Source organism: Hemiscyllium ocellatum, chromosome 38 (assembly GCF_020745735.1).
Source record: "Hemiscyllium ocellatum isolate sHemOce1 chromosome 38, sHemOce1.pat.X.cur, whole genome shotgun sequence".
NCBI lineage: Eukaryota > Metazoa > Chordata > Chondrichthyes > Orectolobiformes > Hemiscylliidae > Hemiscyllium > Hemiscyllium ocellatum.
In genome coordinates this window covers 16,138,988-16,154,974 of record NC_083438.1, presented here as the reverse complement: position 1 = coordinate 16,154,974, position 15,987 = coordinate 16,138,988, and the positions used below count along the sequence as shown (strand labels likewise).

General features: G+C 42.0%; 1 protein-coding gene across 1 annotated transcript in view; it reads right to left on the bottom strand.

Annotated features, from left to right (window-relative positions):
• LOC132833898 (deleted in malignant brain tumors 1 protein-like) overlaps positions 1-15,547 on the bottom strand; it is a 57,282-nt gene extending 41,735 nt beyond the window's left edge. The window contains 1 exon segment of the mRNA XM_060852557.1: positions 15,469-15,547. Coding sequence (XP_060708540.1) covers positions 15,469-15,523 — 55 coding nt within the window. The 5' untranslated portion in view covers positions 15,524-15,547.
• Between the last annotated feature and the right edge of the window lie 440 nt (positions 15,548-15,987).

The window sequence follows — 15,987 nt, the reverse complement described above, 5'->3', positions numbered from 1 at the left end:
AATCTTGGAAACAGTGGGTGCTATCAAACGTCAGGTTGTCCAAGTGTATTATCGGATGGAGAGCAGGAATATGATCAGTTTCTTAGATAATATTTTTGCATAGTTTTAGTCTCATGTGCCCCATGTCGTAGCTACCAGAAATGTTTTCAACACACCATTCTAACAGTGGAACAACATTAACGTTGAATCCTTCAGGTTTGTCAGTGCATTTCACACAGTGACGTGCTAATTCTACCAAATGGGGTTTTCCATCACAAAAGTGGGATTGCATAACTGGGTGAGTCCTATTTATACACTGTACATCAGAATGATGGAAGGCTGAGCAGATAACAGAGGGCTTAACTTGAATAAAGAAATGACTAATAACAGAAGGAGGATTGGGAGTACATAGTATTTTTGGTCTTTCTTCATCTTTCCAGCTTGTCTTGTTAATTACTGTCACTAGTGAATACAGGAAATGTGTAAAGGTATTCCTGTCAGTGGTGGTAGGTCAGATAGGGGAGGATTCTGTCAAAAAGGTAGAGGTGGTCAGCCTCATGACAATAGGTGCCTTCGAGTTTGATGATTTCGGTACTATGTGCTCAGTACTGCAATCTGTATGGTTCATTTTGAAAGGGGAACAGACAAACATCTCAAGATATGAATTTTCGGCTGATGGAATGGATAAGGTTATGGAATTGTGCCATCTCATGATGACTGGCATGGAAATGTTGCGGGGGTGACAATAAGGTTGAGAGTGATGTTTGGATACACAATGTGAATAGTTTAAATGAGCTTCAGCTGGGCAGCTACGTTCATAACTTCCAATGGCATTAGTACAGCTTTCATTTACACAGTCACATTGAAGTTTTAGCTGGTCTGAGATATCGTAGATGGGTTGGTTACATTTGGGTGCATGTAATTGGGTTGGGGTTTCATTGGATGCCTGTATCACTACCAACACTAAGACTGTGAGGGACACAAGTTTGCAATGTCCTTTGTCGACCATGTTGAGTGTCCTTCTACCTTTACTGCAGTTTCAGTTGTCAGAAGAACTTGATAAGGACCTATCAAATGGGGGCCCAATTTTTCACAATTAAAGTCTTTCGTAGTCACTAGGATTAATGTCTTTAAATGTTGGAGCTCTTTTTCTTCCTTCCCTGGGACTCGATAGGCTTCTTTGACCTGTTGATGATAAAACTTTAATACTTTGGTTAGCTTAATTAGGTAACTGTGCATCTCTCCTGCCATGACATGCACATCAACAGGATGTTGGGCAGTTAATAGTGCACACCAGGGAGTCCTCAGGGGCTTTCCATATATCAGTTCAGCTGCTGAGAATACCATTTTTCTCTGTGTCATGGTTCTCATTTTAATAACAGCAATTGGGAGTACTTGCAGTCAATTAAGGCCTGTTTCTTCTACCAACTTGCTTTTAGGGTACCATTGACTCTTTCTACAATTCCTGCTGCTTGGTGGTGGTTGGCACAAAGGAATTTTTGATTCATACTCAAGCTCTTACATAGTGCCTTGTTTAGCTCCGCGCAAAGGTGGAGACCATTATCAGAAGAGACTATTACTGGTATTCCAAATCTGAGTATGATTTCCCTGAACAGAATTTTACAAGTAGTTGTTGCTGTGCAGTCAGTACAGGGATAAGCTCCAATCCATTGACTAAATACAGCGATTATCACTAAGCAATACTTATAACAATGGCATCTAGGTAACTCTAAAAAATCTAACTGGACAATATCAAAAAGTGCACTTAGCAAGGGAGTTTCAGTAGGTGGACACTTTACTCCATCCCTGAGATTATGCTTTTGACAAATAAATTAGGCAATTTGCAACTGCTTGTTTTGTTTGTTTTACAGGTGGGGGTTCCATCAAGTTTGGAGAATTCTGTCCACCATTCCCTCCTTACCTCCATGCGTATATCTATGAACATAATCAACTAGAATAGGCAAAAGCGAGTTGGACAGACATGTCTATCCTATCGGCGTAACCCAAAGCATTTTATAACTATTTACATAACAACCACGGTCCATTAATCTTTGTCTTTCCTCATCAGAGATGTCCCCTGATGGGTCCATATTTGCTCGAGGTCAGGCATGGTCTGGGTGTCAGAAGAGGAAATAGGAGAGTCTCCCTTTGGTTTCCTATTGGTCATTTGAGTAACCATGTCTTTTTGCTCAAAAGCTGCTTTCTTAGCAGCTGTGTCAGCAACATTGTTGTCTTTAGTGACATCGGAAGTGTCAGAGGAGTGAGCAGAACATTCGGTAATTGCCAGTTGAGAGGGAAGTTGAATAACACTGAGGAGATTAGCAACATAGGCAGCATTGAGGATAGGGGTTCCTGATTGCTACCAGAATTGACCAAAATCATGGGCACATCCAAAAGCATAGCGGGAATCAGTCTAGATATTAGCTGACTTTACTTTAACAAGTACACAGGCACGGGAGAGCAAGGAGTTCAACTTGCTGGGCGGAATCGGGTGGTCAACAGAATGAGCTTCTCCTGTCTGGGACAAAGTGACAGTCGCGTACCCTGACATGTGTTTGACATCTGGAGAAATAGAAGAACCATCGACATAAAGTGTAAGGTCTGGGTTAACAAGAGCCTGATCCGTAAGATTAGGGCATGGTTTAGTAACAAGGCCATTTATGAGAACACAATCGTGGGAAGGGTCAGGCAGTTCAAGAGGTTCTTCCTGCAGGAATGTAGCTGGGTTAATGTTGGAGCAGTATTTAAAGGAGAGGTGGATTCTGAGTGGAGTACATTTAGAGGTAAGCAACCATACTGCAGAATGGGAGGTACAGACTTCTACATTTTGATGTAAAGTTATATTAGAGGCAATCAATACCATAGTATGGATGGCTGGGAAAATCAGGGTGCAGTTTTAAACTAACCATGTAGAATGCCACAGGCTGTCTTGCCAACCTATACAGTGGCCTAATTCTTCTAATCGGAATTTTAAATTGTATTCATTTGAATTTAACTTACACCTCTGTTTTTTTTTAATAGATATATTTATTAGAAATTTAACATTTTTACAAGTTTACAAAAATAAACAAAACTCTCAAATACAAACATTGATATACAATTAAATCAAATATACAATAGCCAAAACTTAACAAAAGAAAAAAATACCGAAAAAGAAAAAAAAAACAAAACTCAACTGTCTACTAATCTAACCTACAACTAACCAGAGTGTATATTTAAGTCTCTTACATGCTCGGAATGTGTTAACATCAAATGTAATAAAACCCGTATTCGTGCGGGATTCCTCTCCTAAGGGACCCTGGACCAGCCATGTTTGTAATCTCAATTAAATAAAAGCCCTTGTGAGGATAGCTGAAATATCTGTATTTATGTAATTCAAGAAGGGCTGCCATATTTTATAAAATAATTCGGTCTTTCGGTGCACCATATTTGTAAGGAAGTCAAGGGGAATACATTCCATAATTAATCTGTGCCAGTTTGAAAGTCCAGGGGGGCCCTCAGCCACCCAGTTCACCAAAATATTTTTCCTTGCACAGAAAGAGAGAATAGAAAATAGTTTCTTCCCGTACATGTCCAGGGAGGGAAAGTTCGAAAAGCCCAAAAGGAGAGATACAGGGTCCACTTTAATTTCCATTCCTAAAATGTCTGTCAGGGTACTTGCTAATTTAGTCCAATATCTACGGATCTTATGACAGGTCCATAGGCAATGTACAAGAGTGCCCACCTCTATTTTACATTTGGGACACATTGGAGATGCTCCTGCCTTAAATTTTGCCAATCGAACCGGTGCTATATGGGCCCTATGAAGTATCTTCAGCTGGATAGCCTGGGTTCTGTTACAGATAGTAATTCTTCTAGCGTTTTCCCAAATATCAGTCCATGTTTCTATAGAGATTTCTAGTCCTAAATCCTGATCCCATGTTTTAAGCAGATTATCCATATCTCCCGATACTTCATCATGTAGTAAATGATAAATAGTACTGACGGAAGATACCCCTACTGGTCGTAGGACACTACATTCTCTATCTGATTTATAAAAACTATCTAATAACGTAGTCTCCTTTTATATATAGTCTCAAATTTGGAAGTATCGAAAGAGGTCTCCATTAGGTAATCCGAATTTCTGACGCAGCTGTTCAAAAGACATCAGGACCCTATCTTTAAATAGGTCCCCTAGACATGAGATACCCCTGGATCTCCAGAGTTTAAAAGTGGCATCTGTAAATCCCGGTTGGAATCCCCATGCTCCCACTATCGGTGCATAGGGGGATGTTTTATGTGAATTACCCTCATTTTGCTGCATTATATTCCAAGCCTTAATTGTGTTTAGTATTATAGGGTTTTTACAGTAATCTGTAATGATTTTCCTCTTGTCTGAAAATAAAAGTTTAATAAGTGGGTATTTTATTTGAGAGGCCTTGATATCCAACCAGATTGATTGTGGATCAGACAAGACACAATCAGCTATGTAACTTAACAAGGAACTTAACTGATATTTCCTGAAATTTGGGAAATCCAATCCTCCCCTTGCCTGTGGAAGCTGTAGCTTCTTCAGCTTAATGAGGGGCCATCTATGATTCCAGATGAAGGAACCCAGCCAGCCATATAATTTATGTAGAGCCACCCTCGGCAGCATCACCGGAAGCATTCTCATAGGACATAGCAGACGGGGCAGGACATTCATTTTAATTAGTGCTATTCTACCCAACCAAGAAATTGGAAGATCTCCCCCTCGCTGGAGGTCCTGCCTTATCCTTTCCAGTAAATGCACAAAATTAGCCTTATACAACTGACCAAAAACTGGGGTAATAAAAATGCCTAAATATAAAAAGCCCTCCAGGGACTAACGAAAGGGAAAAAGGGATCCGTCCATTAAGTCGGATATCATAGCAAGGCCACCCATTGGCATAGCCTCCGATTTTGAAAACTTAATTTTATAGCCTGAGAATACGCTAAATGCATTAATAACTTGGATTAGGCGAGGTAAGGACATCAGAAGATTACTGAGGAATAGAAGAACATCATCTGCATAAAGGGTAATTTTATGTTTACCTGTACCAATCCTCGGGGCCGTTATATTAGGATCAGCTCGTATAGCTTCTGCTAGTGGTTCAATCATTAGCGTAAATAACAATGGCGAGAGAGGACATCCCTGACGGCAGCCCCTACCCACACTGAAGCTATCCGAACCTAATCCATTGGTAGCCACAACTGCTTTGGGATCACTATACAATGTTGAGACCCATTTGGTAAACACCTCTCCAACGCCAAACCTTTCCAATGTATAAAACAAATACGACCATTCAACCCTATCAAATGCCTTTTCCGCGTCTAATGAAACTACTACTCCTGGTATCTTTCCCTGATGACAGGCTTGAATCATATTCAAAACCCTTCTAATATTATTGGATGATCTACGGCCCTTAATAAACCCCAACTGATCCTCCTTTATAGTATATGGTAGTATCCTTTCTAATCTCAATGCTAACGTTTTAGAAAGGATTTTAAAATCTACATTTAGCAAGGATATTGGTCTGTATGACGTACAATCTTCTGGATCCTTTCCTTTTTTAAGGATAAGAGAGATATTTGCCTCTTTCAGCGAAGGCAGGAGACAGCCCTGACTATATGCATAGTTATACATGTCCATAAGTGGACCAGCCAATATTTCTGTAAATTCTTTATAGAATTCAGCTTGAAAACCATCTGGGCCCGGTACCTTACCGCTCTGAAGTTGCCTAATTGCATCAAGTATTTCTTGGACTGTTAGAGGAGCATTTAGGACCGATACCTGTTCCGGAGTTAGGCCCGGAAAGGTCAAATTTTTAAAAAATGACTGCATCCTCCTAGTCCTATCTTCACAATCCTGTGATTGATATAACTCAGAATAAAATTCTCTAAAGATCGCATTAAGCTTTTTATGATCATGAGTCAAAATACCCATATTTTCCTTGATAGACGTAATAGTCTGAGGGGCCTTTTTTCTCTTTGCAAGAAATGCTAAGTATCTACCCAGTTTGTCGCCATATTCATACAACCTTTGTTTTGCAAATAGTATTTCCCTCTTAGCCGTTTGAGTAAGCGTAGTGTTTAGAGCTGTCCTAAGAGCTGTAATCCTTTGCAATTTAATAATAGGTCTATCAGTGTATGCAGTTTTAGCTGCTTTTAAGTGAGCTCAAGCAGACGCTGTTGTTCCCCCTTCAATTTTTTCTGTGTCGCTGAGTAGGAGATGATCAAACCTCGCGTGTAAGCTTTGATGGTCTCCCACATCATTGATGGGTTGCTAGCCATACCTGAATTAATTTCTAAAAAAGTTTTAAATTCTTGACAGAAGTACTTTACAAATTTACTATCTTTCAATAGGAAGGGGTCCATACGCCAATGCTGAGGGGATGTCCCATTGTTCCTCGTCTTAGTTTCCATATATACAGCAGCGTGGTCGGAAATTGCTATTCTACCTATTTTACAGGATGATGTGGAATTTTTAAAAAATCGAGGGGGCAAAAAACATATCAATTCTGGTATGACATTTATGTGGATTGGAGTAAAAAGAAAAATCTCTGCCCTGTGGATGAAGACATCTCCATACGTCTACTAATTCTAATTCTTTGTTCAGATCCACCAATTGTCTAGATCTGGGAGATACTCCTGCAGTACTCTTGGGAATCCTATCTATTTCCGGATCCATAATACAATTAAAGTCTCCCCCTATAATTGTATGACGGGCATCAAAAGCCATCAATTTTGAAAAGGTTTCCGTTATAAATTTAAAGGGGTGTGCTGGGGGGCAGTACAAATTTAAAATCCCATATTCCTCTCCATTTATAAGGGCTTTAATCAAAATATATGTCCAGATTCGTCTTTTATCTGATTTAGGATTTTGAAAGGGAAATTCTTCCGAACAAGAATAACAACTCCCCTGCTTTTTGAGCTAAAAGAAGAAAAAAAGGCCTGATCAAATCCACCCTGTCGTAATTTCAAGTGTTCTTTATCCAGCAGGTGTGTCTCCTGTAGGAGAGCTATATCAACTCTTTCTTTCTTAAGATTTGATAATATTTTCTTCCTTTTGACTGGCGAATTACTCCCCTTGACATTCCAGGTGCACGACTTAACCAACTGATCAACCATAATCATCCGGGCAAACCCGAGACCCCTTGGGAGGGAAACCCTATCCAGAACATCCCGAGCATAGAGCATATAAAATTTACAAAAATAAAGGCTCTCTAATACACTCACAACAGTATAATAAAAAACTATTTCTTAATAGTAAAAAAAATAAAACGTATTTAAGTGGAGATTTGCCCTCTTGTTCCCAGGGGGTGTCACTTCCTTTCCAAAAGTCTATCTTATCCTCTCCCAATCAATGCCCCACCCTTGACCCAGGCGCTCCTCAATAAAATGAGAAGAATTCAGATATAATACAAAGCTAGAGTTAACAGTGAGCACCCTACCCCCACCCATACCAACACCTGGATATATTTGGTAATGTTAATACCATATATAAACATATAACTATAAAATTACAACCTCAACAAATAATAATTAAATATAATAATACAAATAACAAGGGAGATACAACCCCGCTCCTAAAGACAGAGGTAAAATAGAATAAGGTAACCACCTCCCCCCACCAACATGAACCAAACCCCCCGGCGAATATATATACATACATACCCACATAGAAACATAAAATAATGGGCGGCACGGTGGCACAGTGGTTAGCACTGCTGCCTCACAGCGCCTGTAGACCCGGGTTCAATTCCCGACTCAGGTGACTGACTGTGTGGAGTTTGCACGTTCTCCCCGTGTCTGCGTGGGTTTCCTCCGGGTGCTTCGGTTTCCTCCCACAGTCACAAAGATGTGCGGGTCAGGTGAATTGGCCAAGCTAAATTGCCCGTAATGTTAGGTAAGGGGTAAATGTAGGGGTATGGGTGGGTTGCGCTTCGGCGGGTCGGTGTGGACTTGTTGGGCCGAAGGGCCTGTTTCCACACTGTAAATCTAATCTAATCTAATAAAAGAAAACAACCCCAAGGGGGGGGGGATGAAAATCAAATCCCTCTCCCCACCTCGCATGATAATATTAAACAGTAACGTAAGAAAAAAGAAAAAAAAGGGGCTGGATATAAACCAAAGCGGGGGCAAACCAACATCGATTATCTCTTCCAGTTTATCTCAGAGAGTCCAAGAATTCCTTAGCCTTTTCTGGTGATCCGAAGTTGTACACGGATCCTTCATGGTTAAAGCGTAGCGTCGCTGGGTAGCGTACCGAGTACTGAATATTTAAGTCCCTCAAAAGGTTCTTCACCTCATCAAATATGTTCCTCTTTCGGACCAGAACTGGGGAAAAGTCCTGGAATAACATGATCTTGGATCCTTTATAGATCATAGGTTGGGGGTCTTTTCCAAGATTTCTAGAAGCTTCTAGGAGTATGTGCCTCTCCTTATAGCTCTACAGGACCGGGCGTGGGCGCTGGTTCGAGCCGGGCCCGCGTATTGCGACCCGGTAGGCCCATTCCACCCTTACCTGGCCTGATTCAGCCTCCAGATTTAAAAGCTGTGGCAGCCACTGTTCGAGAAACGCTGTAAGCTGGCCTTCCTCTTCCCGTTCGGGAAGGCCCAGCAAACAAATATTTTTTCGACGACCTCGATAATCGAGGTCGTCAATATGATTCTCTAAGGTCCGGACTCACTGTTTGACAGTCTGGACCTGATCCACAGCCGATTGCACTGTAGTCTCGGAGGTCGCGGCCTTTAGCTCCGCCCCTCTGACTCAGCGCTCGATTTCCTGGATGTCTCGGTCGTGCTTCTGCAGCGCAGCCGAGAGTGAGTCCCATCGATTTTGGGATTCTTTGATAAAAGCGTCGATCTTTGCATCCAGTTTGGAGATCATTTCCACAAGGCTTGTCACTGTTGGTAAGTCCCCCGGGGCGGCTGTGGACGCCTCTGCTGCAGCTGGAGAGGGTGGGGGAGGGGTTCCTGCTTGCTGAGAGCTGCGGGCTCCCTTCCCTTTGGTCATTTTCACTAAATATTAGATTGTTTAAATTTAATACTAAGTAACTAATTAAATTAAACAGCTATTATAAATGATTTAGTGAGTGTGGTGGAGGTGGGTGACCCACTTTACCCAAGTCTTGGGAGGAGCACTATAGACTCAGACTTGCTGGGTCGCTGCCATCTTGGATCTCCCCCCCCCGGTTGTTTTAAAGTTGAATTGAAATACATCTTTTGAAAAACTAGCAAAGTTTTTGTTCTTTCAGCAGTGCATCATTTTCTTTCACCGGCTGGTTAAAGACTAGGAACTGGTTATAAAAGCAGCAGTTAGAGTTGATCAGAATCAGTGGTCTCAAGTTGGTCCTCAGAGTAGGGAGAGGGGTTCAGGTGACATTTTGTTTTATAAAGCGTGTTCACCTTGGCCATACTGGGGTGAGTTTTGAGAAGGTCCCCAGTGGGAACTGGAGAAGGTTGGCTGACAGGAGGGGAAAGATAAAATATTTCCTTCTCCGAATCAGAATCCCATTCCTCATCCACAGGTGAATCAGGATTCTTTAGTAATGTGTCTTTGGGAGAGGGGAGGGTGGGTGTAAGGAACACTCTCTGTAGAACATCTGGTCTTGCGCGGCTGCGGCCTGTTCTTTAGACACCGGTTTTCCTTTTCATTGGGGCCCCTAACGTTTTGGCTTAGGTTCTGAATCTTTGTTTTCCTTTATTTTAATTTTTTTCCGAGCCAATTCCAATTCTACTTCTAAATCATGTGTTTCATATTTGCGATTTAATTCTGTCCAATCTAATTCAGATCCTTCCTCAATTAATGGATTCATTCTCCTTTTAATGCAGTTTTGTCTTTGTGATGTTTGTTTGGATTTTTTTCCCACTTTTCTCTCACTATCATTCTTCATGCTGATGTGGCATTTTCCTGCTTACTTCCCTTTTTTACCTAAATTGCTTGTTCAATTTTCATGAGTGGAGTTAAATCCTGTGTGGCTCATAGAGGCCAATTCTTCTTCTGCTGAGCAGTTGCAGCGGATATTCTCCTTAATTGTTTCTCATAATTAGGATACAGATTCTCATTTCTGTTCAGGAACATTTGCCTTTCATCTTATCTCGGGTTGCTCCCATATTTATCGTCCTTACTTTAAATCTTCACAAAACTACTGATCTACAGGGACTCCAACCCCAATTACTACAGGGGCTACACCCCCAATTACTTCAGGGGCTCCAAATCCCAATTACTACAGCGGCTCCAATCCTAATTACTACAGGGGCTTCAACCCCAATTACTACAGGGGTCCAATCCCAATTATTACAGTGGCTCCAAATCCCACTTACTACAGGGACTCCAACCCCAATTACTACAGGGGCTTCAACCCCAATAACTACAGGGGCTCCATCCCAATTTCAACAGGGACTCCTGCCCCAATTACTACAGGGATTCCAACTCCAATTACTGCAGGGGCTCCAAATCCCAGTTACTACAGGGATCCGACCGCAATTACTACAGGGACTCCAACCCCAATTACTACAGGGGCCCCACCCCAATTTCAACAGGGACTCCTGCCCCAATTACTACAGGGACTCCAACCCCAATTACTACAGAGGCTCCAAATCACAATTACTACAGAGGCTCGAAATCCCAATTACTACAGGGGCTCCACCCCCAATTACTACAGGAGCTCCAACCCCAATTACTACAGGGACTCCAGCCCCAATTACTACAGGAGCTTCAACCCCAATTACTACAGGGACTCCAACCCCAATTACTACAGGGACTTCAACTCCAATTACTACAGGGACTTCAACCCTAATTACTACAGGGGCTCCAACACCAATTACGACAGGGATTCCAACACCAATTACTACAGGGGCTTCAATCCCAATAACTACTGGGGCTCCAACACCAATTACTACAGGGGCTCCAACACCAATTACTACAGGAGCTCCAACACCAATTACTACAGGGGCTTCAACCCCAATAACTACAGGGGCTCCAACACCAATTACTACAGGGGCTCCAATCCCAATTACTACAGGAGCTCCAACACCAATTACTACAGGGGCTCCAACCCAAATTACTACAGGGGCTTCAACCCCAATAACTACAGGGGCTCCAATCCCAATTACTACAGGGACTCCAACCCCAATTACTACAGGAACTCCAACTCCAATTACTGCAGGGGCTCCAAATCCCAGTTACTACAGGGATCCAACCGCAATTACTGCAGGGACTCCAACCCCAATTACTACAGGGGCCCCACCCCAATTACTACAGGGAATCCAGCCCCAATTACTACAGGGGCTTCAACCCCAATTACTACAGGGGCTTCAACCCCAATTACTACAGGGCTCCAACCCTGATTACTAGGGTCTCCAATCACAATTACTACAGGGGCTTCAACCCCAATGACTACAGGGGCTTCAACCCCAATGACTACAGGGGCTCGAATCCCAATTACTACAGGGGCTTCAACCCCAATTACTACAGGGGCTTCAACCCCAATTACTACAGGGGCTCGAATCCCAATTACTACAGGGACTCCAACCCCAATTACTACAGGAGCTCCCACCCAACAATACACAGGGGCTCCAATCCCATAAAACACCGAAACAAAACACAAACATTCACTCACAAACAAGCAAATGTCCATCCCAACCAAATCTCAAAGAGCTAAACCTTCTGCAAGCTGCAGGGAGTCCGCACTGCCCTCTGTCTGTCTCGCTCCCTATCTCTCTCACATGAGTACTTTGCTTTGATGTTCACCAAAGGGAGGAATATGATGGATGTTGAACTTAGGGATAGATGTTTGATTATCCTAGGTCAAGTCAGCATAAGGATGGAGAAAATATTGGGCATTCTAAAAGGAATTAAGGTAGACAAGTCCCAAGGTCTGAGTGGGATCTATCCCAGGTTACTAAGGGAAACGAGAGAGGAAATAGCTGTAGTATTAACAGATATCTTTACAGCATCCTTGAATATGAGTGAGGTCCCAGAGGACTGAAGAATTGCTCATGTTGTCCCCTTGTTTAAGAAGCGTAGCTGGGATAATTTAGACAATTATAGACTGGTGAGCCTGATGGAAGAAAATGGACTTTTAATGATAGGCAACATGGTTTTGTGCAGGGAAGGTCATGTCTTACCAACTTAATAGAATTCTTTGAGGAAGTGTTAAAGTTGATTGATGAGGGAAGGTGGTCAATGTCATTTACATGGACTTCAGTCAGGCGTTTAATAAGGTTCCCCACAGTAGGCTGATGGAGAAGGTGAAGTTGCATGGGTCCAGGGTATACTAACTAGATGGATAGAGAACTGCCTGGGCAGCAGAAGACAGACAGTAGTAGTGGAAGGGAATTTCTCAAAAATGGAGATCTGTGACCAGTGGTGTTCCACAGGGATCCATGCTGAGACCACTGTTGTTTGTGATATACATAACTGATTTGGAGGAAGGTATAGGTGGTCTGATTAGCAAGTTTTCAGATGACACTAAGTTTGGTGGAGTAGCAGATAGTGAGGGACTGTCAGAGAATGCAGCAGAATATAGATAGATTGGAGAGTTGTGTAGAGAATGGCAGATGGTATTCAGTCCGGGCAAATGTGAGGTGGTGCATCTTGGAAGATCCAATTCAAGAGTGAACTATCCAGTAAATGGAAAAGTCCTGGGGAAAATTGATGTACACAGAGATCTGGGTGATCAGGTCCATTGTGCCCTGAAGGTGACAATGCAGGTCAGTAGAGTGGTCAAGCAGGCATACGGCATGCTTTCCTTCATTCGACAGAATATCGAGTACAAGAGTTGGCAGGTCATGTTACAGTTGTATAGGACTTTGTTTTGGCAATATTTGGAATACTGCGTACAGTTCTGGTTGCCACATTACCAAAAGGAAGTGGATGCTTTGGAGAAAGTGCAGAGGGGGTTCACCAGGATGTTGCCTGTAATGGAGGGTGCTAGCTATGAAGAGAGGTTGAATACATTAGATTTATTTTCATTAGAAAGATGGAGATTGAGGGGGGCACAAATCATGAGAAATATGGACAGGGTGAATAGCAAGATGCTTTTTCCCAGAGTAGAGGACTCAATTACTTAGGGTCATGTGTTCAAAGTTAGAGGGGAAAAGTTTAGGGGAGATATACATGGAAAGTCCTTCATGCAGAGAATGGTGGTTGTCTGCAATGCGTTGCCAGTGGAGGTGGTAGAGACCGGCACGATAGCGTCATTTAAGATGTACCAGGACAGATGTATGAATGGGCAGGGAGCAGAGGCTTTGAGATCCATAGAAAATAGTGAGAGTATCTAGATCAGTGCAGGATCTGGATTAGTGCAGGCTCGGAGGGCCGAAGGGCCTGTTCCTGTGCTGTAATTTTCTTTGTTCTTTGTTCATTGTCGTTTATTCATTCTCATTGGCATGGCACCTCAAACCTTTTTAGCTAATTACTTCCCAAATACTTCAGGCATTCAAGCAATCAGCTTGCCATCATATTCTCAAGGTCATTCCGAGATTTGTTGGATTTTGGGGTCCATTAAAAATCTGGATTTTGCCATTGTTCACTGTGTAATATAACATTTCATGAAACCAGCTATTACAAAAGGCACTTAACCTTTCACGTTTCTAACATGCGAAACAAAGGGAAGGATTACAAGAAACACAGAGGTCATGATGCACATAGAACTAGCATCAACAAATACTGTATACACTATTTTCAGGTAGCATTCAAGGAGCAGGGGAATCTACGTTTCGGGCATGAGCCTTTCTTCAGGAAGTTCATTTCCTGAAGAAGGGCTCATGCCCGAAACGTCGATTCCCCTGCTCCTTGGATGCTGCCTGACCTACTGCGCTTTTCCAGCAACACATTTTCAGCTCTGATTGCTAGCATCTGCAGCTCTCACTTTCTCCTACAGTATTATCAGTTTGTTATTTCTGAAAATAGGAAGTGTTTGTACTTTGAAAGAATGGTAAACTTTAAATCGAGATAGTCAAATATTCAACAATTATCGAACATTATGAGCAGGTAAGTTATGATTGTTGGAAAGGGCTCCAACAATGGATTGACACAGAGTAAATGGCCTGGTCCTGGAAAGACAATGCAACAATATATGCTCAAGGGCAGGTAACATTAGGAAGATGAGAAAGGAGAAAGAGGAGGAAGATGCAAGGCAGAGTTCACTAACACCTTCAGAAGATAAATGCACCCTGCATCAATAGGCAATTTGTCTCTTATTGTCAGTGAGCCATTCATAATTGTCATGGTTGTATATTTTCTTTTACAAACTAACAAATGTACAATATCTAAACGACTGCTTCTGAACAAATTGTCAGACAATTGCTTTAACATGTTCAAATGCCTTTGTTAGGTAACTGTAATTGCAAACCTCCTAAAATCAACAATAAATACAAGATTCCCATTACCCAGGGATGTGATTTAGAAAGGAAAAAGATTCTCAGTTAGTTTGGCATCTATTATACTGTAATGGACAAACAAGCCTTTTCATTTCAACAGTGCAATGAAAGTTGGTTTTATCATTGACTTTATAATTCACCAAACCCCTTCTTGATGTCCCTGTCCTCAGACATCAGTCTAACTTTCTCTTAAACATTACTTCTCAATCTGCTGGACCTCGCTGTGGGGATATTGCTCAACCAATATCACTAACTCAATTCATTTCAGTTTGTGTTAAGGTGCAGCAAGGTAGGAAAATGCTGGAAGTTAAATTTAAGGAGGAGGCGAACAGATTTTAATAACATATAGGTTGAAGGGCTACGGAGAGTGGACAGGAAAGTAGAGTTGAATTTCCAGCAAGACCCTAAAGAAATTGTATGTGAGGTAGCAGAGATTGGCAATCTAATTTGGCCATCACATAGATCTGATGGACTACCGTATAAGCATAGGCAAACAATACATATTATAAGAATGGGGAGGTGATGTTGGAGCTGTACAGGACTTTGGTGAGGCCATGGCTGGAGCACTGTGTGTAGTACCCGTCTCTGTACTATGGGAAGGATGTGATTACATAGGAGAGGGTACAGAGGAGATGCACCAGGATGTTGCCAGGGATGGAGCATTTCAGCAATGAGGAGAGGCTGGATAAGCTCAGGTCGCTTTCTTTGGAACAGGAAGGGTTGAGGGGGAACTTAACAGAGGTGTGTAAGATTATGAGGGGCATGGACAGAGGGGTTAGGAAGTAGCTGTTCCCTTAGTCAAACGATCAATAATAATGAGACACACGTTTAAGCTAAAGGACAGGAGATTCAGAAGGGATTTGAGAAAAAAACTTTCAGACAGGCCGGTCATTCTGAGGATTCCCAAAACCAGTGAAAACAAACAGCTGTAAGAAAGTGAATTTGTACATAGGGTGTAATGAACGATCACGAAACCTATTGGACACAACAAAATCAACTTCCAACAATTACAATCTTTCCAAAATCTTTCAAAGCATTTCCCACATTTCCTTTTCCTTTAAGTTTTCAAGGCATTATTTGCCAAAATCTGAAATCACTCACCGGTAAGTAGTAACATGCATGAGGGGGTTACAATTGACTGACCAAGGATTGGCATAACTCCAAGGCGATTTACCCAGTTTGATTTGTTAACACTGCTGGAGATGAAGACTGGCAAGGCATGACATCTTTGCTTTTTAAAGCAGAAAAACCCAGAAGTGAAAACTGGCTACGTTTGCAGTATCAGTTTGTGCTGGTATTTCACTTTTGCCACAAACAGTAAATTTCAGCTTAGAAAGCAGTTTTCATCTTTCTGTTAAGTACAACTGCTTTCATGCAAAAACACCGTTGCGTGTTGGTTTTGATAATAAAATTGGATTCATTGTGATGAGGAGTACTATTAAATTGTACAGAGCAGAGAGGTCGTTTGACCTATTGAGTCAGTACCACCAAAGTTATCCTCAATCAACAGTAGCCCAAATTCCCACACAAAGCACACAGCCTGAAAATTCTGAAACTACAAGTGCTCGTCCAAGTCCTTTCTTAAATATTTTGAGGTTTTGCATTCCAGCTACCACCCTT